Below are 27,881 nucleotides of genomic sequence, written 5' to 3'. Positions count from 1 at the left end.
GGGCATAGCTGCGCCTGGCAATTTGCCATCCTATCATTCCTTCTCCTGTCCTCCTTGAGCCTCCTCCAGACTGCACAATTTCCATGGGGACATTGACTTCTGAACTCCCATTGGAGCCTTCTGTTTCAGGGATCCTCCTTTTTCTAGGCTTCCTGATCTCTCACTCGTTTACATATCCTTCTTTAAACTGGTGTGGCTCACAAATATGTCCAATGATCCACAAGTTAACATGCTTTCCTCTAGCAGCAGACTCAGCTGCTACATCCACACTCTCAGAATTGCTCTGTTTCCAGCTTCGCTACTGTTCTTGTGTTGCCCAGAACAGCTGCCAGAAATCTCTGCCTTCACCTCTCCCACCCTATTTGGCTTGTGTGCACCCCACAAAATGGAACGGGCAAAGTAAAATATCAGTCAATATTTGCTTAATTATTTGAACCATCAGCTAACTACTTGTTTTGTGAAGGGCGCAGGCTTCTGCTATTATGATTGTCATAATATACACCGGTATATCATGGTGCAGACACACACACTGATGGACATACACTAGGACCAATCAACATGCCCAAACACTGCAGCCAATCACCAGTTAGAACACACTCACTATAAAGACAGAGGGCATCACTCTTCCCGCTCATTCAGGATGCAGCCTCTCAGAAGCACAAGAGCTTATCAGTTACAGCACAGACTCTCACCACGTGCTGAGTGATTCGACTGGTTAGGACAGGCACAGGTCTCTAGCATCGTGTAACCCACAGTAATAGTATGTTTAGCAGTTTACAATTTAATAAAATAGTGTTGAACTATTTTAAGTGTTGGTGGCCTGTATGTGTTTCACGGATCCAGAGCGCCCAACACATCAATGATGCCCTATTTTACAAAGACATGGGAGCGCTATCAGCCTAAACACCCCTATATAATCCAACCCATGCTTCTTTGTTCAAAGACGAGCAGGTTAGGTGAATTGACTAATTGTCCCTTAGTATCCAAAGGTTAGGTGGGGTTATGGGGTTACAGCAATGGGGTGGGGAGTGGGCCTAGGTAGGGTGCTCTTTCAGAGGTTTGGGTGTAGACTCAATGGGCTGAATAGCCTCCTTCTGCACTGTAAAGAGTTATGAAACAGGAAAGAGACAACATGAAGTATGTAAGCTAAGTAATGACAGAACAAGCATTGCTATCTTACAAAGCGGAGTGTCACATTTCATCCTATGCACACAGATGTGGTTGAAGAGTTCAAAAAGAATATACACGCAAAAAGCATGAGGCATGCTGGAAATGAAGAGCCTTGATTCATACTTTTTTTCAGCAACACATGATTAGGAGCTCAGTGCCAAGGAAATATATCGTCAAACGTAACCAGCTACTACCAACTTTGTATTACATAAGATATACCATGAAAGCAACCCACTCCTCTTTATACACAACTTATTATTACCTCATAGCACCATCTGCCCAACAAGTAGTATAAAGAAGGATCATTTGGCTTCAGGTCAATGGCCTTATCGAGGTGTTCCTAGAAAAATAGCAAGAAACAAAGTTAGATTGTAAACTTGTTAATACAGCAGTTGAGAAGTCAGCAGAATATGATCTGATTACTCTACAGACTAATGCATACACATCCAAACCCTGAAAGTATAGTTCAGGCCAACATATTTATTTTTGTACTTTCTTTTGCTCTAATATGATTATTTTTCCTCTCGCCATGAACCCCCTACAAAAATCCAAGGGGTGCTGAGCAAGTGTTCCATTGCTAGAGGTGCCATATTTTGTACGCGATGTTAATCTGAGGTTGTCTGCTTGTTCAGGTGGATGTAAAAGATCCCATGACACTGTTTGGAGAAGAGCAACACCGAGCCAATTATTATCCCTCCGTCAACATCTTGAACAGATTAACTAATCATTTATCTCACTGTTACTTGCCATAACTTCCTGTGCGCAATTTGGCTACAGTGTTTGGATACACAACAGCAATTACACTTCAAGAGTAATTCATTGCTTCTGAAACACTCAAAGTTCAATATACAAATGCAAGTTCTTTCTTTTTTTCTACATATCTTTTCTGAAGCTAAAGGTTGTGCATTAAGCTGGAAAATTCCAGTAGAGCAGGAGGTTGTTAAGCCCATCCTATGTGCTAGTTTTACAGCAGCACAAAATTAATCTAATCTCCCTATTCCCTCCTACAGCCTTGTTTCTTTCTCTCTTCAAATATTTATTCATTTTTCCCTTAAAAGAATCAATTATTTCTGCTTCACTGTTTTCCTGTGGCAAAGTATTCCATTGTCTGACAACTCTCTAAAAAGCCATCTCCTCTAACTTTTCTGATCTCTGACTCCCTTATCAGAGATAAAGGGCGCAATGTAACCACTGCGGTGTGCCTGGCGCAGATCTGGGTGCGTTGGGTAAATAGCAGGAAAGGCCAAAAATCGAGATTTGCCCCTGCCGTGAACCGATTTGAAATTCACCCAGCTTACTCCTGACGCCGAGTTCCAGATTTCGCCCCAAAGTGGCGAGCATATCATTAACCCTCATTTGCATTCACATGAATCTCATTACTGAGATTGAAGTTGAATGCAGCAGCTTCCCAAGTATTACCTGATTCCCCAGTGGGAAGTTACATGGGTGTTGTTTAGTACTTCTTTTGGGGGGTCGCGGTTTGGGCTTGGTCGGGAAGAGGGGAGGCTGAAGCGTCTCAGGTAGGGGGTCACCCCTTGGGCCCGGGGGGGTGGGGTGTTGCGTCTGTGAGGCCTTCAAGCAGCATGTAGTACCACACTCTTCCAGGACAATGGTCTGCTTTGGCTTCAATGCTGAAGGTCAATTTCATTCCCTTTGACTGTGAGCAGCCTCTAGTTGTACAGCTGAAGGCGATTGCAAATGATAAATTAGTTGTGAGAGCATTTCCCAGCTGCAGGTTGTGTTTGCTGCTTGCACCTGCTTGGCTACAAATGCCTGAAGGCTTCAGCTGAGTTTATTGCTGTTTGCTGCTGCCTTTTCTGCTGCCTGCTGCCTCTCCCCCTTGGAATTACTTGCTGCTTTCTGGATGAGAAGAAGGAGGAAAGAGGCTGGTTGCCTTTCTGTCTCTTTTACCTGGAGTTTAGGGAGGGGAGGATTTTGGTGGGCCTACTACCGGGTTGAGGATGCAGGAAGACTTGCTTGAGTAGACATTTTTAAATGTCTGTTTTGTGTGTTGACTGTGCATTCTGTTCTGGAGCTGTGGGCCACCTGTTAATGCCTTGTGGCCTGTGGAGAGGAGGGCAGCCCAGCTCGACTGCGCAGCGCGGAGATTGTGCCGGGGCACTTTCATGGACTACTGGTGACTTTTTATGTTCAGTAGCCATCTGCTGCTCCTGTTATGGAAGCTGTGCAGGTGTTCCTTGGTTTCCTTTTGCTCTATGTTTGTTGGGAGGCGGGAATTGTATGCTGGATACTATGTACCTGTGTATTTGTGGATTATATTTTTTGCCAGTGCGGCCCCTCCTGCCTTTGTGGCCTGAGGGTTGTTGGAAAATGCTGCCAGGGCTCAGTGCTGGAGAGGGGGTTTTCACTTTCTCTGCCTCCTCCGCTATGCTCCAGGTCAGTGAGATTTTCTGGTGGTTGGCTTACCATGTGGCTTTCCACTGATGCAGGTCCACTGTAGGGGCTGCAGGGGTGGGGGGGAAGGGGGGGGGGGGGGGGGTAGTTTCTGGGTGTCAAGTGGTTGGTGTCCTCATTGTATTATCTGTTATACACTGATATTGGCATGGGTGCCAAGTGATTGGTGTCAGCACTGTATTGTCCTTTATAATTTGATATTGTCAATAAACTAAAATATTTGCAGGTTGTGTTTGCTGCTTGCGGCTGTAGATGCCTGGAGGATGTTGTTGCCGTTTCCTTTCTTTTCTATAGCTGGAAAGAAGAACAATTATTTGTAAGAGAACCTGGGTCGTGAAATACTGGGCTCAGGGGACATACGAGTTCAGAAAGCAATCCGGTTTGAAGCAAGAAGACATTGCGGGGCCTGGTGTGCGACAATGTTACATATGGGCCACTTGATGACGCTGTTGAAGAAATGCTTTCGCAGATTGCTGATGTTTTTGTTGCTGGTGTGCTGCATGTAACTGGCACTTCACAGTGGGTTAAACATGCTGGAGTTCAAGGAAGTGCAATTTTACCTTGAGCACTGGTGGAATATGTGGACGTCAGGATTTGGATGCAGTGAGATTGGACTGTGTGGATGGATCTACACAGCTGTGGCTTCTGAAAGGAGAACGGCACTGATATTTGGAACAAGTAACACATTGATGGAGAGATCATTTCTACGACAAAGTTCTGGACATGATAGCACATTCTCAGGCTTATCCTCTGTTTCTGTTGAGGAACCTGCGAGGGGTGGTACCGTATGTTTGTTTTCTTTGCGAAAATGAGCTGATATAGCTTTGTATTGGTACTAATTTGGAATGGTGATGTTTCCTTGTTGTTTAATGGTTAGTGTGCTATGTGGAATGTTACGTAGTTGATTAAAACATTTTTGGTACTGTTGACTGTTTAATAAACAAAATATTCTCAACTCTCAAGTATTTCCATGAGGGTGCAAGTGCCATGTCTCAGGGAATGATTAGTCATAGCATTTCAAGGAAACTTTGAAGCCTGAACAGTGGGCCTGAACTCTAGGAGTATCAGCATCTTAGAGGCAGCTGCCAACAATCAAACACAAAGAGCTGGGCTTTAGTAAAGGAGATCCTCCCATGACCAAAGGGATCAGGGGAGGGCACCTGAGCACAGTCTCCCCAATGTTCCCGGCAGAGGTCTGGGGTCGAGGGGCTCCTGATATGGCCGGGAGTGAGTGTGCTGAGCAAGGTTTTCCAGCACTGTGCCACCTTGGTGCTAGCCTGGCATGGCCAGTTGGCACAGGCACTGCCAAAGTGCCAGATTGGTCAAGGTGTCCATGTGGTACAGCAAGGATGCCCATGTGGTACTGCCAGGATGCTATCGGGCCGGGGGTGCCTGGTGTGGGTGTTGGGGGGATGCGGGGACCCTCCCATACTTCATTTGAGCTGGTCGGGGAAGGTTGGGGATGATTTTGGGGGCCTCTCACTACACTACATTGTACAAAATAGGGCGATGTGTGGTCTTGCATTCCCCGTTCAGGCCCCTTGTGCAACGTGAGTTTCGTTGAATAGCCATGTGTTTCTCAGCACTGCGAGTGCCAAGAAATACGCCACTCAACGTACTCGCTAGGGGACATTGTTCCCTTTTGGGAGAATCGCGCCCAATGTATTTTACGGAAATCCTAAACCAAAAATAATTTGCACAAACATGCTTTCTTTGACAGGCAAAGTTCTGAAATTACTTATCAGATTTTCTAGACATGCTGCTAATTTTCAGAACAAGCTAATTGATTGCAATTTGCATCATCACAGGGTTGATTTAGCAGCGGCTTGGACCCAAGAACAGGTTGCAAGGAAGAACAAAGGTGAGGTTGAAAGAAAATCCAATGGAATTGGAAGGAAAGGGAGAGTGAGAAAGAAAAAGCAATGTAACTTTGAAGGGAGCTAAAAAAGAAACAGAGAAAAAAGACATGACTGCAAACGTTACAAGGATTAAACTTGGACCAGAATATTTTCTGTGTGACTGAACTCAAAAAACAAGGACAAAAACAACATCCATGTACACACAGAAAAATAGATCAAAACGACAAGCCAAAAAATACAAGTCACATCTGACCCTGATCTGCAAGCTATGATTATTCCCCATGGTTCCCTGATAAAACAAATAACAGCACAGCAGACAGGCTCAATTTGTGAGCCATTTATTGAGTGACACAATCCAAATTAATAAAAACAAAGACTTGCACTTATAAAACACCTTACCATATTGGGAGAAACATCCAAATACACTTCACTTATCACTATTAATGTGTAGCCATTATTATCTAGTTAATGCAGCAGCCATGACCTGTTCATCTCTTTTACATGGAATTATAGACACAGAATCAGGCTTTTCGACCCAACTGGTCTACACTGGCGTTTGTGCTCCACACAAAACTCCTCCCACTCCTCTTCATCTGATCTATCAGCATATCTTTCTATTCCTTTCTCCCTCAAGTGCTTATTTAACTTCCTCTTAATCCATTAATGTCATTTACCTCAAACACACGATATAGTAGTAAGTTCCACATTCTTGCTATTCTCCGAATAAAGAAATTTCTCTTGAATTCATTATTGTATTTAACAGTGACCACCTTATATCACGACCCCTAGTTACGAACTTCTGAATAAATGGGGTACTTTTCTCGATTTCTACCCTATCAAAGGTCTTAAAGGCCTCTCGCAGGTCAGCCTTCAGCCTTCCCCTTTTACACAGACCCAGCTTGTTCGTCACCAAGAAAGGCTGAAAGTAAATATGTATAAATAAATGGGTCCTTTAGAGCTTGCGAAAGTGCAGGTGGCACACAGCTCCTAAGCAAGAGTTTGATTGGCTGAATGGCCATTTTCTGTTTCACATTTTTTAAGGCTCTAGAAATGATCTTTTGTGATCCTGAGGTTGAATGATGAATTCCTCAACAGTCTTCTTCCTGTTATTGTGTTGGACGTGCTCCTCTTTCCTCTGTGTTCTTGAACTGACCCCATCCTTGGTGGGCCTGGGTCAAGAGCAATAAACTGATCCGTGTACCACTTTCATTGGAAATCTTTCTCCAGGTGAAGATCCAGCTGCAGCTTCCAATATTGGATAAACCAGCGAATGATCCAACTGGAAGGAGGCTAGCTTGGAGGTGAAAGCATTGTGCACTCGGTGCAAGTTTCCCCCACACGTCCCTTGAAATTGCACTAGGGTGCAGCGTTCCTCATCAGACTCCCACACACAGTCATGAAGGCCGGAATTCTCCGGCTATTTTTTATTCTCTTTTCCCACTGGCAACGGGAAATTCCATTGACAAGCAGCGGAAAGAGATTCCTGCTGCCAACAAACAGCACACCGCCGAGAAACACATGGCTGGGGACCGGAGAATCCCCCCCAAGATTCCCTCCTGAATCAGGTGCGTACCTGAGCTGCTTGGTGGAAGGTCAACTAAATAGGGTATTGGTGAGGAATACATTAATCAGTCATTTTAACTCTGCTACCCTCCTTCTCCCTGGGATCTCCATAATTTCCAGAGCAGTGAAGTAAAGTTGGTCCGTGCTCTTCCTGAAATTGAATCCTTAATTTCTACCCATTCTGCTTGTCCGTGTCCGCCTGATCCCAAATTTAACACACCCACATTCTCCTAGCCCATTTGCCCTGCTCAGGAACGGACTGCAGCAGTTCAACATGAATACCCAGCCCAGTCATTATTTGAAAGGAAAACAAGAATTCTTGGCCTTAAATGAATGAGCTACAGAATAAAAGTCAAGGACTAAAATCTGCTCACTGTAGGGAAAAATAAAATCACAGTTCAGCAATTATTGTATGTAATGGTAGTGAGCAATCACTCAGTATGTCTGCACCACACTCTGCTCGCTTCTGTTTTATTAGAGGTTTCCTCACATTTTTTGCACTCATCAAGGGATATAAATACAATAACAAAATGCTACAGATCCTGAAAATCAGAAATAAAAACAGAAAATGCGAGAAGTTCTCAGCACTTCTAGGCAGCATCTGTGGAGAGAGAAACAGAGCATCAAAGGCCTTAAACTTTGGCCTGGATTTTCACCACGTCGGGTTGACCTTTAAAACGATGGATGGGTCTCAACTCCGGGATTCTAAACACCATTCCCAGACTTTTTTATTTTCAGGAGAGCCTTTAATGGGTGGAGTCTAGTTCCTGTCAAAAGCATGCATCAACATTCCTGACATGGCCAGCTCAGCTCCATTGCGAGGTACGTCCTACTCCTCCACAATTTTCATGGTGTCAGGCCAGGTTTTTAAACAGTTGTGGTTCACAGTTCCTCTGAGGAGTCAGGAACCTTAGTATGCATGAGGGGAAATTTTTAAAATCTTCAAAAGTTCAAAGGTCCTCTTCATGCCCCCATGCTAAATTGCATACACCCATGGCTCCTCATGCTCCCCATGTCAAGCTCTGTCCTTCCACCTACTACTTATGGACTCTCATGACCCCTATGCCAAGCTATGGCACTTGCATGCCCACTGACCCACTGTACACTTTTTAGAACCAATGAAAATGTGGTGGTATGACTAGGAGGTTTACGGTACCTCAGAGTAGTGCTGCCATTGGTGCAGAAGACTCGCTGCCCATTGGCTCAGGCAGGTCATGTGCCTCTCTGCCAATTGGCTGAGGCTAGTCATGTGACTGCTCATCGATTGGCCGAGAGGCTGGTAGCCCCTCCTACGAGGCGGGGTATAAGAACCCGTAGCAGCCGACAGTCGGCCTTTCTCTGTAAGTCGACTGCCGGGCACACAACTCGTGCATTAAAGCCTGTTATTTGGAACTTCTTCACGACTTGAGTCCAATTGATGGTGCATCAATTTAATGTACTAGAATTTTTAAATGGAGCTTTGGATCAAGCCAGACTGCCTCCGCATCAGCCCGCATGCTACAAACGCATCAGAAACTTTTAAACATTGGCTGGCGTGCTTCAACAGCTACCTCACCACTACAGACAATCAACCCACAAAGGAGCAGAAACTCCACATCCTCCACTCGTACGTGGGCACCGCCGTTTATTCGATGATAGAGGATGAACAGGACTATGACGCAGCCATGGATCTTCTAAAAGGACATTTTCTCAGGCCAGTAAATCAAGTCTACGCGCGGCACCTCCTGGCAACAAGGCAACAATTCCCCGGTGAGTCCCTTGACGAATTCTATCGGGTACTCATTGTCCTAGAGAGAAATTGTGCCTGCCCGCAAGTTACTGCGGCGGAGCACACTGAACTGCTAATCAGGGATGCCTTCGTCGCGGGCATGCACTCCTCTCATATACGCCAACGCCTCCTAGAAAAGGACACTTCGAGCCTCGCTGAGGCACGGACCCTCGCATCCTTCCTGGAGGTTGCCGACCAAAACGCCTGCGCATATGCCCCCGGCCGCGCAGTGGCCCTTTGGGCAACATGGCACGCAACTCCCCTCACCCCCGCCGATTCTGACCTCCCCAGGCCTGCGCTGCGGGACGCCCTGATAGGCCCACGGTGCCCCGCTGTTATTTCTGTGGCCAGGCCAAGCACCCCCGCCCGCGCTGTCCGGCCCGCTCCGCAGTCTGCAAGAGCTGCGGCAAAAAGGGCCACTACTCCGTGGTCTGCCAATCAAAGTCAGTCGCTGCTGTTCCACACAGCGACCGCAGATCGCCCCCCCCCCCCCGCGCTCGCCCCGTGCGGCCCGCAGACCTCCCTGCCCCCGCTCCCAGCCACCACGAGTGACCCACGGACGCTGCTATTTTGGGGCCCCGACTCCACATGTGGCCGACGGGCGCCGCCATCTTGGGTCGGCATGGAGGATCCCACCAGTGAATACTCCATGGAAGAAGATGACTCAGAGCTCCTGCCATGACTCGCTGCAGTAACACTGGACCAATCGCAGCCCCGCACGCTCTCCACGATGACTACGTAAATCCTCCTCAATGGACACGAGACGAGCTGCCTACTGGACTCGGGGAGCACAGAGAGTTTTGTCCACCCTGACACGGAAGTCGTCCTCAGGTTCCTCGCTCCCGACCTGGCTGGCCACCCCCGGGCCCATCTTGCTCCGGAAGCATGTGCGGGTGCACAAGTCCGACCCGTTGGTTGAACAAGTCCAGTTACTCCACGCGAACCCGCAGTATGCGTACGTGGAGTATCCCGACGGACGACAGGACACGGTTTCCCTTGGGGACCTGGCAACCGTCGGCGTGCGGCCACAACCTCCAGCACCAACACCCCCCCCCTCCAGTCCCAACCGCCCCCGCAACCCAGCGCACAGGAACCCCCTTCCCCCGGCCAGAGCTTCGTTAGCACCGACCAGGGGTACGGACACAGGACCGCGACCGCCGCTCCCGGAGTCACGGACGACCACCAATCCGACGTCACCGGCACCGCTGCGATGGTCCAGCAGGACATCGAAGGCACCCATCAGACTGATCAAGTCGATTTGATGTTCCACTGGACTTTATCGGACTCTTTGTGTTTGTTGATTTTCGTTTTTTTTTCTTTTGTTCCTCGTTGTTCATAAGTACATTGTGTGCAGTATTGTTGTTCTCTTTTGCACATTTGTCGCGGGCCAGTGGGACCAGATATCTCGGTACACCTCGTTCTCTCTAGTCATACTACCAGTTCGACGGCCCCCCCTTTTTTTTCTCCTCCTCTCCCCCCCGGCTTCTTTCTCCACAAGGGGTGAATGTGGTGGTATGACTAGGAGGTACCGCAGAGTAGTGCTGCCATTTGTGCAAAGGACTCGCTGCCCATTGGCTCAGGCAGGTCATGTGCCTCTCTGCCAATTGGCTGAGGCTAGTCATGTGACTGCTCACCGATTGGCCGAGAGGCTGTTAGCCCCTCCTACGAGGCAGGGTATAAGAACCCGTAGCAGCCGGCAGTCGGCCTTTCTCTGTAAGTCGACTGCCGGGCACACAACTAGTGCATTAAAGCCTGTTATTTGGAACTTCTTCACGACTCGAGTCCAATTGATGGTGCATCAGAACCCCATAGTGAATAGTGGTATATATAAAAAAAACTTTGAAGAAAACTAATAATATTCTCCTATGTTGAAAAATAGCCTGCACTACAAGTTGATAGAACTGTCAATCATCCAGGGCCTTTGAAGTACCAAATACCACAAAGCCTGGAAACCACTTAATATGTGTAAACAAACATTACAAAATTGACAAGACCAAAAAGCCTGAGATGTCAATCAAACAATGTATCCTCTGGGAAGCAAGTGTTCTAGTATTATAATAGCTCTCTGGGCTCTTAGCCAGGAATAAATAAAGAGACCTGGCTAAGAATGCGGACATTGTATCAATGTTTTTTGAAACTGCTGCTCCCAGAGCATTTTCTCCCGATGTGGGCGGGCCGGGCCAGGAATTTTCCAACTCCCATTACCTGCCTTGAGTATGAGAATCCAGGCCATTAACTTTGTTTCTCTCAGGGCGGCACGATGGCGCAGTGGTTAGCATGCTGCTGCACTGCACCGGGGACCTAGATTCGATCCCGGCCCCGGGTCACTGTCAGTGTGGTGTTTGCACATTCTCCCCGTGTCTGTGTCGGTCTCATCCCCACAACCCAAAGGTGTGCAAGGTAGGTGGATTGGCCACACTAAATTGTCCCTTAATTTGAAAAATAAAAAGAAAACTATGTTTTTCTCCACAGATGTTGCCAGATTTGCTGAGCATTTGCCACATTTTATGTTTTTAATTATTTACACATTATGATACTTGTTATGTATTTAAGTAATACATCCCTGCTGGTGGAATGTAACGTGATTTGTCGTGACATCAGCAGAGTGATTGCACGGACTTTAGTTCTCCATCTTAGTACTGCGTGATCAACATCTCCTGAATAAACCTTGCATCGTGTTTGGAAGAAGCCCAAGTTTATGGCAACATTTTCTCTTTACGGCATATTGAGAATGTAACAAAAGAGAAAATTGGTGAGGAAGACTGAAGCAAGAGAAAATGGGTGAGTCACTAAATTGTTGACAATAAAAATGAAAACGGTGACCAGAGCAGAGAAGGCTCTCGCGACCGGACTCAAATGTTAATCGAAGAAAGAGCCGGCGATGCAGGAAGGTTTGAATAAAACGAGGCACAACCATGAGTATGGAGAACAAAAGTTTCCAAAACTGGCTTGCCGTTGGAAGTGGGTAGACTCTAGACTGCAGGGGCATTGCACGTGATGAAGTGAAACAGGCTGCGGGAACGGGGATTCAAAATTCTTTCCGATTCTGTGCAAGCTACTACTCAAATTCAACAAACCACAGTCCTGGCAAAAGAAAAAATATAGATTTTGCATTGTGGATTAGGAGTCCTCTTATTTCATACACAAAAAGAAAAGGAAGGGAGGAAGGATGAAAAAAGATATCGATCTTGGGAACCTGTGTACGAAATGGCAGGCAAAGGTGGCACCATTGATGCATCTGATGAAGATGGTGAGACTTGGAACTTGTATGAGGAAGAATTCAACTTTATTTCATAGCTAATCAATCACCAGAGGACCTAAAGTTTGCAACATTTCTCAGTTCGGAAGGGCGTAAAACTTTTAAGTTACTGCAAAACTGGGCCAGGAGATAAGACCTACAATTAATTGATGAAGATTTTAGAAGGGCATTTCTCACCATAGAATTTACAGTGTAGAAGGAGGCCATTTGGCCCATCGAGTCTGTACCGGCCCTTGGAAAGAGCACTCTATCCCCATAACCCAGGAACCCCACCCAACCTTTTTGGACACCAAGGGCAATTTAGTAAGGCCAATTTAGCAAGGGGAGGGGGGGGGGGGGGGAAAGCCCCCCCTCCCTCCAAACCCTCCCTCTACCCGTATTCTCCAATACTCCAGAGGGCCAGCAACCCCGTCTCCCAAAACCTTTCAGTTCTCCCCCATTTTATGCTCCTTGATAAAGTCATTGGCCACTTCTGGGGTCTCACAATAATATTCCCGGTCTTCATAAGACACCCATGGTTTCGTCGGGTAGAACACCTGATCTGCCGTTGATGCAGCACCGTCTTGGTCCTGTTGAACCCCACACACCATTTTGACAGTTCAGCTTCAATGTCCTGGTATATTCGGACCTTGTTCCCCTCCCATTCGCATTTCCGCTTCTCCAACCCCACTGCAGGATCTTCTCTTTGTCCACAAACTTGTGGAGTCTCACGTTCACTGCCTGCCATGGATCCTCAGCTCTTGGCTTCTGCTTCAGAGACCTGAGCGCTCTTTTTGCCTCCGGAGCCTTGTCTAGCACCTCCTCCACCCCCAGCCCCACCAGCATCCTCGAAACATACCTCATGGCACTTGCACCTTCCACTCCTTCAGGCAGGCCGAGTAGTCGCAGATTCTGCCTTCTCGAACTGTTTTCCTGCTCCTCCACATTTGCTCTCAGCGTCTTACAAAGGTCTCCTAAGAGCCCCATCTCTGCCTCCAGTGCTACACTCTATCGCTGTGTTCCGAAATCATCCTCTCCATCTCTCAGATTTGCGACCCCTGTTCCTTCAGACATTACTCCGCCTTTTCCATTGAGCATGTCAGGGGTGCCACAGGCCCTTCAATAGCCTTTGATTGATCCTCCTGCATCTCCTTCCTCTGCTGGTGGAACTCTTCCCTGATGAAGGCCATCAACTGTTCCATCTGGGGCCTTCCAACTTGTGCTGACCCTTCCCCCTCCGCCACCTTTGCAATAGCTGCTGCCCGCATGACTTTTCAAACTACTTGGCCAGGTCTTTCACCTTCTTCTGCCAGTTTTGATAACCAGCAGACATGCCACTCCCAGGGGAAACCTCTCCTCCAAGTTATACTTTTGCATTGTAATTACACCCGATTTCAGGTACAAAGAGCTCTTTTCTGTGCCTTCAAGCAGGAGTTGCCCTGTGTGTGACCACTCACACCATGGCCACTATTGAAGTCCCAGTTCTTCTAATTTTCAGTCTGTCTCCTGTGGAGGAATGGTAGCAGTACTCCGTCTTTCTAGCACATGGCTATCTCTATTTGATTCGCTTTTTGCACTCCTTCGAGCTGCGTTTTTCTTTTTTTCTGACACGATAGGTTTGTCCCAGAAATTTGCACTCCGTTTGTTCCTCGAGTGGACTTGAATTTTCTTTCCCAAGGTTTCTGCCATGTTCTTGTTGACCGTATGTTTCACAAATGGAACCTCCTTTTCCAGCCAAACATTTGTTTAGCGTTTTATTTTCAAATCGTTTTGCAAGTCTATGAATCTTTTCATTCAGCTCAATGTTACTTCTGTTGTGCTTCCATTCTACTATTCAAACCAGACTTAATTTCTTCATTTTGAATGATCAAACATTCCTTTTGCATTTGATCTTGAAGGATAATTAACAGTTCTTTCAACTGTTTATTTCCTCACTGTCTCGCTTTGAAGTGTCTTGTTGCCCTATTTCTGGGGCTCTTGTTGACGAATCTCTGAGTTATTTTGTTGCCCACACTCTGGGGTCTTCTGTTGCTTCTGGCACAGTTGCCCTTTTTCGAATCATAGAATTTACAGTGCAGAAGGAGGCCATTCGGCCAATCGAGTCTGCACCGGCCCTTACAAAGAGCACCCCACTGAAGCCCACATATCTAACATATCTCCGTAACCCAGTAACCCCCACTGAACATGTTTTGGACACTAAGGGCAAGTTAGCATGGCTAATCCACCTAACCCGCACATGTTTGGACTGTGGAAGGAAACCGGAGCACCCGGAGGAAACCCACGCAGACATGGGGAGAACGTGCAGACTCCGCACAGACAGTGACCCAATCAAACCTGGGACCCTGGAGCTGTGAAGCAACTGTTCTAACCACTATGCTACCGTGCTGCCCTGGGTCTTGGGTCTCTTGTTGCCGTTGGCAGAATTGTCCTCTCCCTGGGAGCTCCTGTTGGCCTCGGCAGAGTTGTTTTCTCTCTGGAGTCTCTTGTTGCCTTCGGCAGAGTTGCCCTCTCTCTGGGGGTTCTTGCTCCCCTCGGCAGAACTGTGCTCTCTTTGGGGCCTTGCTGTCTTTGGTGGAGGTACTCTCTCTGTGGGATATCTTGTTGCCCTTGGCAGAGCTTCTCTCTCTCTGGGGTCTCTTATTGCCCTTGGCAGGATTGCTCTCTCTTCGGGTCTCTTGTTGACCTCAAGTGCTTTATTAGGAGTATGCTAGACCATTCTTGTGCCTGGTGCAGCTATTTCCTTATCACAAATGTACCTGGCTTTTCTAATTTTCTGTCCATGACTGTACTTGTATTTACTGCTTTAAACAATGTCTCTTTAAGACAGTAACCATTTTTAAAAAAACTTCAGGTTGCCAGCAGCTTGTTGGCTTTCTTTGCTTGCAAGTTTTCTGTACGTTTTGGGATTTGGCGGTCGTGGGATGCTGTTGTTTCTGTTAAGTTATCTGTACTGTTCAGACTTTTTTCATTTAAAAACAAACCATCACAGTGATTGCTGCCTTTAAACTCTGCCGGTTTTCTTTGTTGTGTACTTTGGGAGCACTTCTGGAGCTTGGCGACTGCGCTTCCCTTTAAAGATGTGAGCTGGTGGTTCTGGCTCTGTGCTTTTCCCACGCTTTCCAGGATCCCCAGGATCGTGGGCTGCTTTGTTTTTTTAAAACTTCTTTCTTGCTTTTAAAGAAAGCCACAGAAGCAATTTATTCTGTTTTTACTCTGCAGGTGTTTTTATCTCTTTTCTTCCTCTCTCCCACCAAAGCTCTCTGTTTTTCTTCCCATTGTGTGATTTTTAGTTGGCTTATGATCTGATATAAGCCCATTAAAAAAAAATTAATCTGCAGCACTGCTTTCTGTGAACTCAGCTTGCCTTAAAGTGCATTTTATTTAACTTTTGTTATACTCTACAGGTTTTTTCTTTGCAGTTTTTCATCTGTTCTGCCTGCACAGGGTTGTTTTTCTTACTTGTTGCTGTATTCCAGCTTCTCCGATGTACTGAGCACCTTTGGGATTGCTACCTATTCTATAAAGTAAGCGCAGCTTCTTTTTGTGTACTTTTGATCACTTGTTTTATGGTCTTTCACCCAGAGATCTTACCATTTTTCTTCTTAGGTGCACATCTCTCTAATTAAGCTTCAGTTTTTCATAACTTGGGTTGTGGGTTCATGCATTTAATTGCCACCTTTCCTACTGCTGTTGATGACAACCGCTGACCACCATGGTACTGTTGCCATTGGTCATCACTGCCAATATGAATGAAATGAAATGAAAATCGCTTATTGTCACGAGTTATTGTTCAATAAAGTTACTGTGAAAAGCCCCTAGTCGCCACATTCCGGCGCCTGTCCAGGGAGGCTGGTACGGGAATTGAACCGTGCTGCTGGCCTGCTTGGTCTGCTTTAAAAGCCAGCAATTTAGCCTGGTGAGCTAAACCAGCCCCTGTATCATCACTGTATACCATGTTATAATATGGTGTCTCATTACTGTGGAGGTGTCACAGTGAAAAGAGCTTGAGACTTGTATGTTTAACCATGATCCATTTATTGGTAGTCTTTAACTGTTCAGATATTCCAGTTTATAGTCATGCATGGAGCTCCTGTCTAGATGCAGACAAGCTCAGGCGCCGGAATGTGGTGACTTGGGGCCAGGGCCGGTGCTAGGAATTGCGGGCCCAATTAGAAAAGTGATGGCGGGGCCCCTACTCTACAAAAGTAAAAATTTATGTATGTTTATATTTCGTGTAGTATGCTCGTCTTTAACCAAAAAAATTTTGAAACTTACTTACCCGGGCGGAAGGATTTGGCGGCGCAGGGCTGAAGGATTTGTCGACGGTAATGCGGTGCGTTCCCCAAAAGTAAAAACTACCCTATAGTTCCTCTTAGAATACAGAAAAGGCTTCAAACGGTAACTCTGTCGCCGCTGGCACGGGGCCCCCTTAAGGTGCGGGGCCCAATTTGATGAAATTGGTCAAATAGGCTTAAAACCGGCCCTGCTTGGAGCGTTTCACAGTAACTTAATTGAAGCCTACTTGTGACAATAAGCGATGAGCAGAGTTCTGTTTCTGGATTGTTCTCTCAGAATCTATTATCATGTGACTCTACACATCACACCTTGGGCGGTGCCATTCTCCAGTCCCATGTTAACCCTTACTCCGCCAACCACCTTTACATTATGCATACAATGTCACAACAGAGGCCTGAAAAACTAAGTGATTATTGGACAGCTGCAGAGGGACACTTTAACATTTTCATCTACCATGTTTGTGTAAACTTTGGATGAGCTATTTAAATCCAGAGTTCGTACAGCGTTCTGAACTTTACCCTTTGGAGACAATGGAGAGAGGACAATGGACCCGGCGACAGGCAGCAGCACCTAAAAGAGGAGAGAGGGAGGACATAAAGACAGACCCCAGCAGCTAACAGAACAGAGGTAAGAGGTCCCAGAAACAGACAGAAGTACCGAAAACAATGGGATAGAGCACCAGGGGACTGACAACAGCACCCAGAAGAGTGAGGTAATAATAATATTTATTAGTGTCACAAGTAGGCTAACATTAACACTACAATGAAGTTACTGTGAAGAGGAGGACCTGGAGACAACCGAGAGACAGACAATTTCACCTAGAAGAGCGAGATAGAGGAGAACCTGGAGATGACAATAGCCCCAGGAAGAGTGAGATAGAGGAGAACCTGGAGACAGACAATAGCCCCAGGAAGAGCGAGATAGAGGAGGACCTGGAGACAGACAATAGCCCCAGGAAGAGTGAGATAGAGGCGAAACTGCAGACAGACAATAGCCCCAGGAAGAGCGAGATAGAGGAGAACCTGGAGACAGACAATAGCCCCAGGAAGAGCGAGATAGAGGAGAACCTGGAGGCAGACAATAGCCCCAGGAAGAGTGAGATAGAGGAGGACCTGGAGACAGACAATAGCCCCAGGAAGAGCGAGATAGAGGAGAACCTGGAGACAGACAATAGCCCCAGGAAGAGCGAGATAGGGAGAACCTGGAGATAGACAATAGCCCCAGGAAGAGCGAGATAGAGGAGGACCTGGAGATAGACAATAGCCCCAGGAAGAGTGAGATATGGGAGAACCTGGAGACAGACAATAGCCCCAGGAAGAGTGAGATAGAGGAGAACCTGGAGACAGACAATAGCCCCAGGAAGAGTGAGATAGAGGAGAACCTGGAGGCAGACAATAGCCCCAGGAAGAGTGAGATAGAGGAGAACCTGGAGACAGACAATAGCACGTAGAAGAACGAGATAGAGGAGGACCTGGAGACAGAATCCGATTTCAAATCAAAGGCCTTCTCTATGAACTTTTGGAAGTCCACAAGGGCTTTTAACGGCAATTGTGACTGGCTTTTTGACCTTCCGTTACCATCCTGAAAATCGGTTAGAGTTCAGGCCGGTGGTAACTCTGATAAAACAATATATTTTGGTGGGTGAGAAAAACATATTAAACAAAGTATTTTCAGTGGCGAGAGAAACACTTAAAACCAGATAAAGTATTTTACTGGCAAGAAAGCAAGACAATATAAAATCCTAATGCAAAAAAGGACTATATATAAATGATATAAAAATAAAAGTCTGTTGAAATACTGGGTGGCAGATGCCTAAGTCTGTGAAGGCACTTTGGGGCAGTGGCGCCTCAAGTCTGTTCAGGCATTCTCAGATGCCTGATTCCCGTGGCTTGCACCAAAGGAGCAAGTCTGCAAGCTGCCATTCTTGTATGTTGACTGTGTTGTGACACTCCAGAGCATGGCCCAGTGACTGAGGAGCATCACTGAGGGTGTGACACCATGGTGCAGACAATGAGGAGCCTACAGGACTGGCAGAACCAGATGACACAGAGGCATCCGGTGCTTAGTCCAGCTACCCGTCTGTCCCATAGAGTACCCCAGGCCCCACAGGCACCATCAGGGAGGAGGCGGCACTGGAGGCCAACCCATGGCCTACCATCAAGGAGACAACGGAAGTCTCTAATTCTTCTGATTCCTGCCACCCCCCCGCGATCCTGACACTGGCGTATCTCAAGGGAAGCTGGCAGAACAGGGTGGCACAACAATGTCAGTGACAGCGGTAGGTTGGCAAGGGCCCAAGGCTCCAGGCCCTCCAGAGGACATCTGCCAAGGGCGTCAAAGGCCACAGGGTGTAATTCCTTCACCTTTGATGTACATCCTGGGCACACATCTAGACGTAGCAGTAGGTAGGCCACGAAAAGTCAAGAGTGAGCACACTGAGTGGGCACAGAGGCATTCACTGTCTGTAGCTAGGGGGAATGGAAGTGTAAAATGTTCATTATTAAAACATGTTACACCAGATACATGTGAAGTCTCTGTCACGCTAATCTTGATGCGGAGATGCTGCTGTTGGACCAGGGTGGGCATAGTCTTACAACACAAGATTAAAGTCCAACAGGTTTGTTTGGAGTCACGAGCTTTTGGAGCGCAGCTCCTTCATCAGGTCTCACCCGATGAAGCAGCTGCGCTCCGAAAGCTAGTGACTCCAAACAAACCTCTTGGATGCTAATCTTTGCAGCAGGCCTACCTGCACCCCCAAGGCCTGTTGCCCTCTGCTCCCACCACCCCTCGCCACCCTGGGCACGATGGTCTAGGATCAAAAGTCCCCGATGTAAACACCGTTCATCCAGGATGGGTGTGAGCGTGCCATCATCAGAAAGACAGGAGTCAGACTTTTGCAGAAACTGACATGCACCAGAGCTTTCCTCACAGAGTTATCGGGCAGGATTCTCCGACCCCCCCCCACCGGGTGGGAGAATCGCCGGGGGTCAGCGTGAATCCCACCCCCGCGGTCCCCCCAATTCTCCCGCCCCCCCAAAAAACGGCCCAGCGTGAGTCGCACCACCCGTCTCGGAGAATGGCGGGGTCCGGCACGACTCAAAGGTGCCTTGGCCGCCCGAATTCTCTGGCCCGCGATGGGCTGAAGTCCCGCCCGTCTAGAGCCTGTCCCGCCGCCGTAAATTAGAATAGGTCCCTTACCGGTGGGACCTGGCGGTGCAGGCGAACTCCGGGGTTCCTGGGGGGGAATCTGGCCCCGGGAGGTGCCCCCGCGGTGGCCTGGCCCGCGATCAGGGCCCACCGATCCGCCGGGCGGGCCTGTGCTGTGGGGGCACTCTGTTTCTCCGCATCGGCCGCTGCGGTCCTCCGCGATGGCCGATGCGGAGACGAACCCTCCCGCACATGCGCGGGGATGACGCCAGCATGTGTTGGCGCTCCCGCGCATGCCCCGACATCGCGCCAGCCGGCGCAGGCCCTTCGGTGCTGGTTGGTGTGGCGCCAAGCCCCTATTCTGCCGGCCGGCGGGGCGCCAACCACTCTGGGGCGGGCAGAGCCCCTGAAGGTGTGGAGGATTTTGCACCTTCGGGGCGGCCCGACGCCGGAGTGGTTCACGCCACTCTGTCCCGCCGGGACCCCCTGCCCCACCGGGTACGGGAGAATCCCGCCCATCATTTCTCCTGCCTTGAATATTGACCCACTGGCAATGTCAACACAGATCCATCACCCTGGAGTGATGTTGCACAGACCCTGGAGGGTGGAACATGGTGGGCGGAGAGGAGGCAGAGTGATGGGGGGGACTGGGGAAGATTGAGGGGTGGGGTGGATTGGGTGGGGGGTTTGGGTGGAAAGCAGAGAAATGAGGGGAGGAGGGATTTGGGGGTAAGGAGGGAAATATGGAGGGGGAAAGAAGGAAATGAGGGGAGAGTGATTGGGGAGGGAAATGGGGAGGTGGGGGAGGGAGAGAAATGGTGGGGGGGGGAATGAGAAGGGGGGGGGGGTTGAGCTGATGGACGCTGCCTCGTCCTATGAGAATCTGGAGATGATGAGGGCCTCCCTGGTCCTCCTGGCATGTTGGGACCTTTGTCGCCGCCACCTGTCCTCCACCCTCGGGTTCCTCCTTGGGCTCATCCTTCAGACTCTCCTGGTCCGCCTCCTCCTCAGACGAGGCTGTATGTCCCTCCTCCTCCAGTATGTTGCCCCGCTGCTGTGCCAGGTTTTGGAGGGCACAGCAGACCACCATAATGCGGGAGACCCTCTAGAGGATGTACTCCACGGCACCACCAGAGATGTCCAGGAATCAGAACCGCATTTTCAGCAGTCCAATGCACCGCTCAATAACAGTATGGATGGCAATGTGGGCCTCATTATAGCGTGTCTCCGCTTCAGTTTCAGGTCTCCGCCGGTGTCATCAGCCATGACCTCAGTGGGTATCCATTGTCCCCGACGACCCAACCCTTCAGCCTGGGGTGGTCCTTGAAGACACCGGGGATCTCCGAGTGCCCCAGGATGTAGCTGTCATGCACGCGCCCATGTTATAGAAGTGGTGATCGCACATAATCTTAACTTTGAGGGAGTGGAACATTTCCTGTTAATGTAGGGCATTGTCTGATGTCTCTGTTCGCTCCCTGGGCTTGGGGCATCCCAGCAATGACAGAGAATCCTGCATCCCGAACATCTTGGTGGGCCTGGTCCAGGTTGAAGGTGATACAGTTGGATGCCCGAACATACAGGGCATCCGCCACCTCCGGAATGTACCTGTGGGCTATAGATTATGAAATGCCACACATGCCCCTGCTTGAGCCCTGGAATGATCTGGTGGCATAAGAGCTGAGGGCTGTAGTGACCTTCACGGCTACCAGGACTGGGTGTCCTCCTCCTCCATGTGGTGCCAAGAGGACATGGCATAGGTGCCACATTGTCTCTCTGCTGAGAAACCGCCTTCTGCGGCACATGATGTACGTCAGCTCATTGAATGGCCAATGACGCCTGTACACCTTGGGCTTTTTCTGGCTTCTCCCACTGGCTCCCTCCTCAGCCTGATGGACGGCCCTGTCTTCAGGGTATGCCATGCCCTCTGCACATCAGGTGCTGTTTCCAGCATGCGCTCTCGTTGCTGCCTTCTCTGGCGTCTGCCCACCTCGGCTGCCACCAGCAACTCAAGGGCAGCTTCTATGGGATCAACGCCAGCGTACATTTTTTGTATCTGAATGGAATTGGAGAAGGAGAGAGACCGACAATCAGTTAGGGCTTCCATCCCGGACTCTCAAATCCCCCAAGCCTCCCTTAGGTGACCCACCTTCCCTCTCTCAGAGTGCCATTCAGTGAGCCAGTTGGCAAACCTTGCTCTGCACACTCACTCCCGATGACATCAAGACCCCCTAGATCCCAGACCTCTGCCGGGAGCATGATAGAGGCCGTGCTCAGGTGCCCTCCCCAGCTCTACACACTTACCCTTTGGTCGCGGGAAGATCCACAGTGCTGAAGCCCTGCTCTTTAATGTTTGATTGTTGGCAGCTGCCTCTATGGTGTTGGTGCTCCTCGAGTTCAGGCATCAATGTTTGCTTGACATGCTGTGCACTAATTATCCTCTGAGGCATGGCAGTGTGCCCTCAAGGAGGCACTTGAGAGTGTGAAGTACTATCACAACTAACAAGGCTAATTTGAAATAGCCTTCATCTGTGAGGCTAGAGGCTGCTCACAGTCCAAGGGGATGAAATTGACTTTCAGGAGAGCAGCTCTCTCCCCCCCCCCCCTCCCCCTCTCCACCCCCAAGCCCTGGGGCAGCAGTTCCAGTGCCCTTGAGCTGCATGTCAGAAAATGGAAATAGCACTCACCTCCTCCCTTCTCCTCAGAAGACTTAAAAAGGAGTACTAAATGACACCCGCGTAATTTCTTGCTGGGAAGTTGGGTAATTCCCGGGAGGCTGCAGCATTCGACTTAAACTTGCTAATGAGATTGAAATAAATGCAAATGAGTGTTAATGATATCATCACCATTTTTGGGCGAGATGTAGAACTCGCCATTGGGAGCGGGCCAGATGAATTACAAAACGGTTTGCACCTGGTACGAACCTCGATTTTGGCCTTTCTCCAGTGCATCCCGAGCTGCATTGGGCGCAAGTGGTGGTGAAATCGCACCTCATAACTCTATTCCTGTCTCCAAAGATCTTGCCTGAACTGTAGACTATTTCTAGAATTTTCAGTTTGATTTTCAGATTACCAGGATCTGCAGTATTTTAGTTCTGTACCAGAATGATGGAGCTTGAATAACTTAATTGTATCTGGATTGTGCAGTTACTCTTGTGATAATGCATGCTCCATGTTCCAATTTGGGTGTAACATGCATAACCAGAGAGCAGCTTTTGACAAATTACTAAGTCTATAATTTCAGTTGTATGGGGAAACCTGAGAAACTAGTTATTTTCCTCAGGGAAGAAAAGGTTCAAGGGTGAAAGTGTCAAAATCGTCAAGGGGTTTGATCAAGCAAGTAAGAAAAAAACTTGGACAGCTTTGAAAAAGAGTCATCCAGACTCAAAAAGTTAGCTCCGTCCCTTCTTCACAGATGCTGTCCGACCTGCTGAGATTGTCCAGCATTTTCTGTTTTGTTTCAGATTCCAGCATCCGCAGTAATTTTCTTTTATATATCAGAAAAGAACTGTTTCCAGTGGCATAAGAGTAACCAGAGGACAAAAGAGCCAGAGGTGACGTGAGGAATTAAAAAAACTCAGCAAAATGCCATGCTCTGTGTAGTTGGAATTAGACAAATACTTGAAAAGGAGAAATTTGCTGGACTAGAGAGAAAGAGCAAAGAGAAAGAGAGGAGTGGGATGAATTGGGCAGATATTTCAAAGAACTGGCACAGGCAAAATGTATTCTACCATTTTATGATTCTCTGATCTGGGCCTTGTTGCCTCTGCCAATTTGGTAATTCAGGTTTGTGCCACAAGAGGTCCTCTATGAACTAGGTAAAGGAAACTAATGTTACCTTTATTTCACTTAATTCCACAGATGTTTCATATTTATCTGCTTAGTCTGAGCCTTCTTGGAAAGTTGAGATAAGGTATAATTTGATAAGCAAAGCTAATTTAAATCATTTTGGTTTTAAATAGAATTTGAGGCCAACTGAACAGTAGCTACCATGCTTAAAGGCCGAGTACGATGGGTTTGGCACTGGTTGACTTGCTCCAATCTTGCAACTCTGATGACTTTACAATGAGAACTTAACTTAATTTTAACACATAAAAGATTTATCTTCTGTTTTAATCTTGCAAGTAACATTCATGGCACACAAGTGCCAGGCAATGGGATTTACAGATGCGGCATGTAGGTGGAGGTTGCATGTTGATGGGCTCCTGCCAGTCATCATTTTGGGGTTCTTTACACCCAGTTTGTTGGAAAGAAAGTTGTGTGAGAAGTTGGCATTTCAAGGATGTCAAAAACCAGGAGAAAAAAAGGGAGTGAACAAAAGTCCACTGTCAAACGTGGTGCGGAGTTCAGCGGGGGAAAAGATGGCGGGAGAATGCTTGCCGGTTGGGGCCGTGCCGATCACAGTGGAAAAGATAGCCGAAGTTGATGGCCGGGGAGTTTGAACGGCTGTTTTCAAAACACTTCGGCAGGCATCAGACAGAGATGAAGACCTTGTTCAAGAAGTGGGTGGGCGAGACCCTTGCTCCGATGAAAGAGGCATTGGTGAAGACTTTAGTGGTGCGGGCGCAAGGAGAGAAGATGAAAGGGGTGGAGCATTTATTGTCGCAGCACAGCGACCAATTCACCTCGATAGGTGAGCAGCTGCAGAGGATGGTGGAGAGCAACAGAGGGCTGCAAGCCAAAGTGGAGGAGGTCACGAAGGCATAACTTGAGGATCGTGGGTGTGCCTGAGGGGCTAGAGGCCTACAGAGTACTTTGCTGAGATGTTCGCGAAGTTGACCCCGCCCACTACAAATTGGACAGGGCCCACTGGTCACTCCAGCTGAAAACAAAAATGAATGAACTGCCAAGAGCTGTGCTCGTCTGCTTCAGTTAAAGGAGAAGGTGCTGAGGTGGGCGAAGCTGAAATGGGAGATGCAGTGGGACGGGAATGGTATACGTATATACCAGGATCTTACGACGGAGCTGGCGAGGAGAAGGGCGGCCTTTGGTTGGGCAAAGGAGGCGCTGTACCAACGCAACATGCGGTTTTGTGTGGTCTACCCAGCGAAGCTGAGCATCACACATAACGGCAGGGACTACTATTTTGAGACGGTGCCAGAGGCGGAATCGTTTGTGAAGGCCAGGGAGTGGACTGAGTTTGGACTTTGCCGGGTTTTTTTTCTGGTTTTCCTTTATGTTGTTCTTTCCCTTTATGGCCGTTTATCTTTAATTGTTTTGTGTTAGAGGTGTTTGGGCTGGGGCAGTTCGGGGTGATGGTTTGGATTTGTGGTTTGTTGGGTTTCGGAGCTTGTTGTGTTGGTGTGTTTTTTCGATGTGGGGGAGGGGGCTCTAGCAGGGACTGCCACACTAGCTTACTCAATGTTGGCTAGTGAACGGGAGCGAGGCGAGGGGGGGGGGGGTTTGAAGCGCCACCGTCATTGGAACCTGTATGGGCAGGTTCGATGGGCCTGGGAGGTGTGAAGGTTTGGGGATGGGGAAGGTACTGGGTGAGGTGTTTTTAAGAGGAAGTGGTTGGGGGGGGAGACTCAGGGAAAGGTGGGTGAGGGTAGTGGGGTGACGGTGACTAGGGCTGGGTCTCGCTAGCTAAGCGGGGCCTGGGTGATGGTTATGATGGATAGTGAGGATGGGGGGGCGGTGAGAGACATTCAGTCAGAGTGGTGAAGGTTGGGGGGACTGGTGAAGAGAGTGGGGGTTGCACTTGAAAGGCCTGAAAGCGGTAATGGTGCTGTTACAGGAGACCCATCAGAGGGTGAAGGACCAGATGAGGCTGAGGAAGGGCTGGGTGAGCCAGATATTTCATTCGGGCTTCAGCAGCAGGGCCCAGGTGGTGGCGATACTGGTGGGCAAATGAGTGAGGTTCCAGATGGAGAAGGTGGAAGGTGGTGGCAGACTGGGCGCGGGGGGGGGGGGGGGGGGGGCGGCAGATACGTGATAGTAATAGGTGCATTGGAAGGGAAGATGGTGGTGCTGGTTAACGTATATGTCCCGAACTGAGAAAATGCTGAGTTTGTGAAGAAAATGTTGGTTTGATGGCAGATCGAATTTTTGTATTAAAATGGGGAATGTGATTGAGGAGTATGTGGGGTTTAACCGGAATGAGGGGGATTCACCGTTGGTAGTTTGGAAGGCGTTGAGGGCGGTATTGTGGGGCGAGGTAATTTTATCCAAGACAAAAGTGGATAGGGAGGTGCAGGAGGAGTGGCAGAGGTTGTTAGAAGGGATTTTGGAGGTAGATGGGAGATATGCGGAGGATCCGGAACCAGAATGTTTGGTGAGGAGGAAGGAGTTACATGCAAAGTTTTATCTTCTGTCCACAGGGAGGGCGGTTCGGCAGCTGAGGCGAGGGAGGGGGTTTGTTTATGAATATGGAGAGAAGGCCAGTCGACTGCTGGCAGGCCAGCTTCGTGGGCAGGCAGCAGTGAGGGAGATTGTGCGGATTAGAGATGGGACAGGCGGGCTGGTGGTGGCACTGGAACAGGTGAATACGGCGTTTGAAGGCTTTTATAGGGACTTGTATAAGTCGGAGCCGCCGGAGGATACGTCGCATATGAGGAGTCCCTGGAGCAACTGGATGTCCGGAGGAGATAGCGGGACTGGAGGAACCAATGGGGGTGGAAGAAGTGCAGGCAGTGATAAGGAAGATGCAGTTGGGTAAAGGCACCGGAGTCGGATGGGTTCCCGGTGGAAATTTTATAAAAGATTCAGGAAAAGTCGGCACCGCTGAAAGTAGAAATGTTTGAGGACGTAACGGTTTGGGGAGTACTGCCAGAGATGATGGGGCAGGCATCCATCTCAATAGTACTTAAAAAGGATAACGAGTGGTGGAGTGTGGGTTGTACAGGCCCATTTCTTCACTGAATGTCGATGCTAAGATACTGGCGAAGGTGTTGGCGTTGAGGTTGGCGCAGTGTCTTCCAATTGTGGTTGAAGATCAGGCTGGGTTCACTAAGGGCAGACAGCTGTCGGCGAATCTCCAGTGGCTGCTGAATGTGGTGTTTTCTCCAGCAAAAGGAAGGGAGTTGGAGGTGGTGCTGATGGCATTAGATGCGGAGAAAGTGTCTGACAGGGTGGAGTAGATATGTTTGCGGTGTTGGAGAAATTTGGAATTGGGCTTATGTTTGTGGCATGGGGTGAAATTGCTGTACAAGGATCTGACAGCATGTGTACAAACAAATTATATGAATTTGGGGGAATTTCTACACCATTTTGTGGAATGAGGCATGGATGCCCCATGTCCCCCCTTCTGTTCATGCTGGCAATAGAGCCCTTGGCTATTGTGCTGGGGGTTTGGACTTATGGAAGGGAATAGGGAGGGGGAGAGGTGGAGTATAGGCTGTCTCTCTATGCTGACAATCTGCTGTTGTTAGTCTCGGACTCAAGCTCTTCGGTGAGGGATATAATGGGGTTACTAAGGAGATTTGGCGTGGAAAAGTGAGTATTTTGTGATGTCTTCTCTAGACGCAGGAGCCGGAGTGGGAGGTTTCCATTCCGGGTAGTGACAACTCATTTTAGGTATCTGGGGGTGCAGGTGGTACAGAGTTGGTTACGGCTTCACAAACTCAATCTCACGAGCTTGATTCGGAGGGTGAAGCAGGATGTGTTGGGGTGGGATAGTCTCCCCTTGTTGTTGGCAGGCCGGGTGGAGATGGGAAGATTAACATTCTGTTTTAGTGTCTGCCTGTCTTCTTAGTGAAGTCATTTTTTTATGGGGTGGATAGGCTGGTCTCAGCGTTTGTATGGGCAGGGTGAGTGGCTAGGATACGGAAAGCGGTGCTCCAAAGGGGTCATCAGTCAGGGGGTTGGCCCTTCCGAACTTGCTATATTATTACTGGGCGGCGAATGCAGAGAAGGTGTGGGGCTGGTGTAGGGAGATGGAGACCATATGGGTGCAGATGGAGGCAGGTTCCTGTAAGGGGTCGGGGTTGCAGGTGCTGGCAACCATTTGCCACTGGAAAGTATTCTGGGAGTCCTGTGGTGGTAGCCACGCTGAAGATTTGGAAGCAAATCCAGCAGCATTTTAGGTTGAGGGCAGGCTCGAGGCCGATAAGAGGGAACCATGGGTTTGAGCCAGGGAGGATGGATGTGAGGTTCCAGGGATGGCAGTAGTGAGGAGTGAAGGGGATGAAGGATTTGTTTTTGGAGTGGTGGTTCTCAAGCTTGGAGGAGTTGGGGGTAATGTTTGGGCTCCAGATATATGCAGGTGCAGAACTTCAAGAGAAAGGTCTTCCTAACGGTCCGGAATGGATTAGAGCCAAGTGAGTCTCTTGAAACTGAATCGTTAGCATGAGTAGTTTTACATAAGTTGTTTCATTAAGGATTGGGATGAATTATAGGACTGAGGTAATCATTATTAACCATTAAACATGTATGTTTAGGACTTAGCAGTAATAAGTACTCAAATGGGATTTAGGATAGCTCACTTGACC

At 48.6% G+C, this 27,881-nt stretch overlaps 1 protein-coding gene across 1 annotated transcript in view; it reads right to left on the bottom strand.

The window, feature by feature from the left end:
- The window catches only part of rmdn3 (regulator of microtubule dynamics 3), a 411,523-nt gene that overhangs the window by 62,320 nt on the left and 321,322 nt on the right, over positions 1 to 27,881 (bottom strand). Inside the window, exon 8 of the mRNA XM_038783476.1 lies at positions 1,433 to 1,510. Coding sequence (XP_038639404.1) covers positions 1,433 to 1,510 — 78 coding nt within the window. The remainder of the gene's footprint in view (positions 1 to 1,432; positions 1,511 to 27,881) is intronic.

Source organism: Scyliorhinus canicula, chromosome 2 (assembly GCF_902713615.1).
Source record: "Scyliorhinus canicula chromosome 2, sScyCan1.1, whole genome shotgun sequence".
NCBI lineage: Eukaryota > Metazoa > Chordata > Chondrichthyes > Carcharhiniformes > Scyliorhinidae > Scyliorhinus > Scyliorhinus canicula.
Note: the sequence above shows the minus strand (reverse complement) of the source record. Positions and strands in the feature narration are given on the sequence as shown.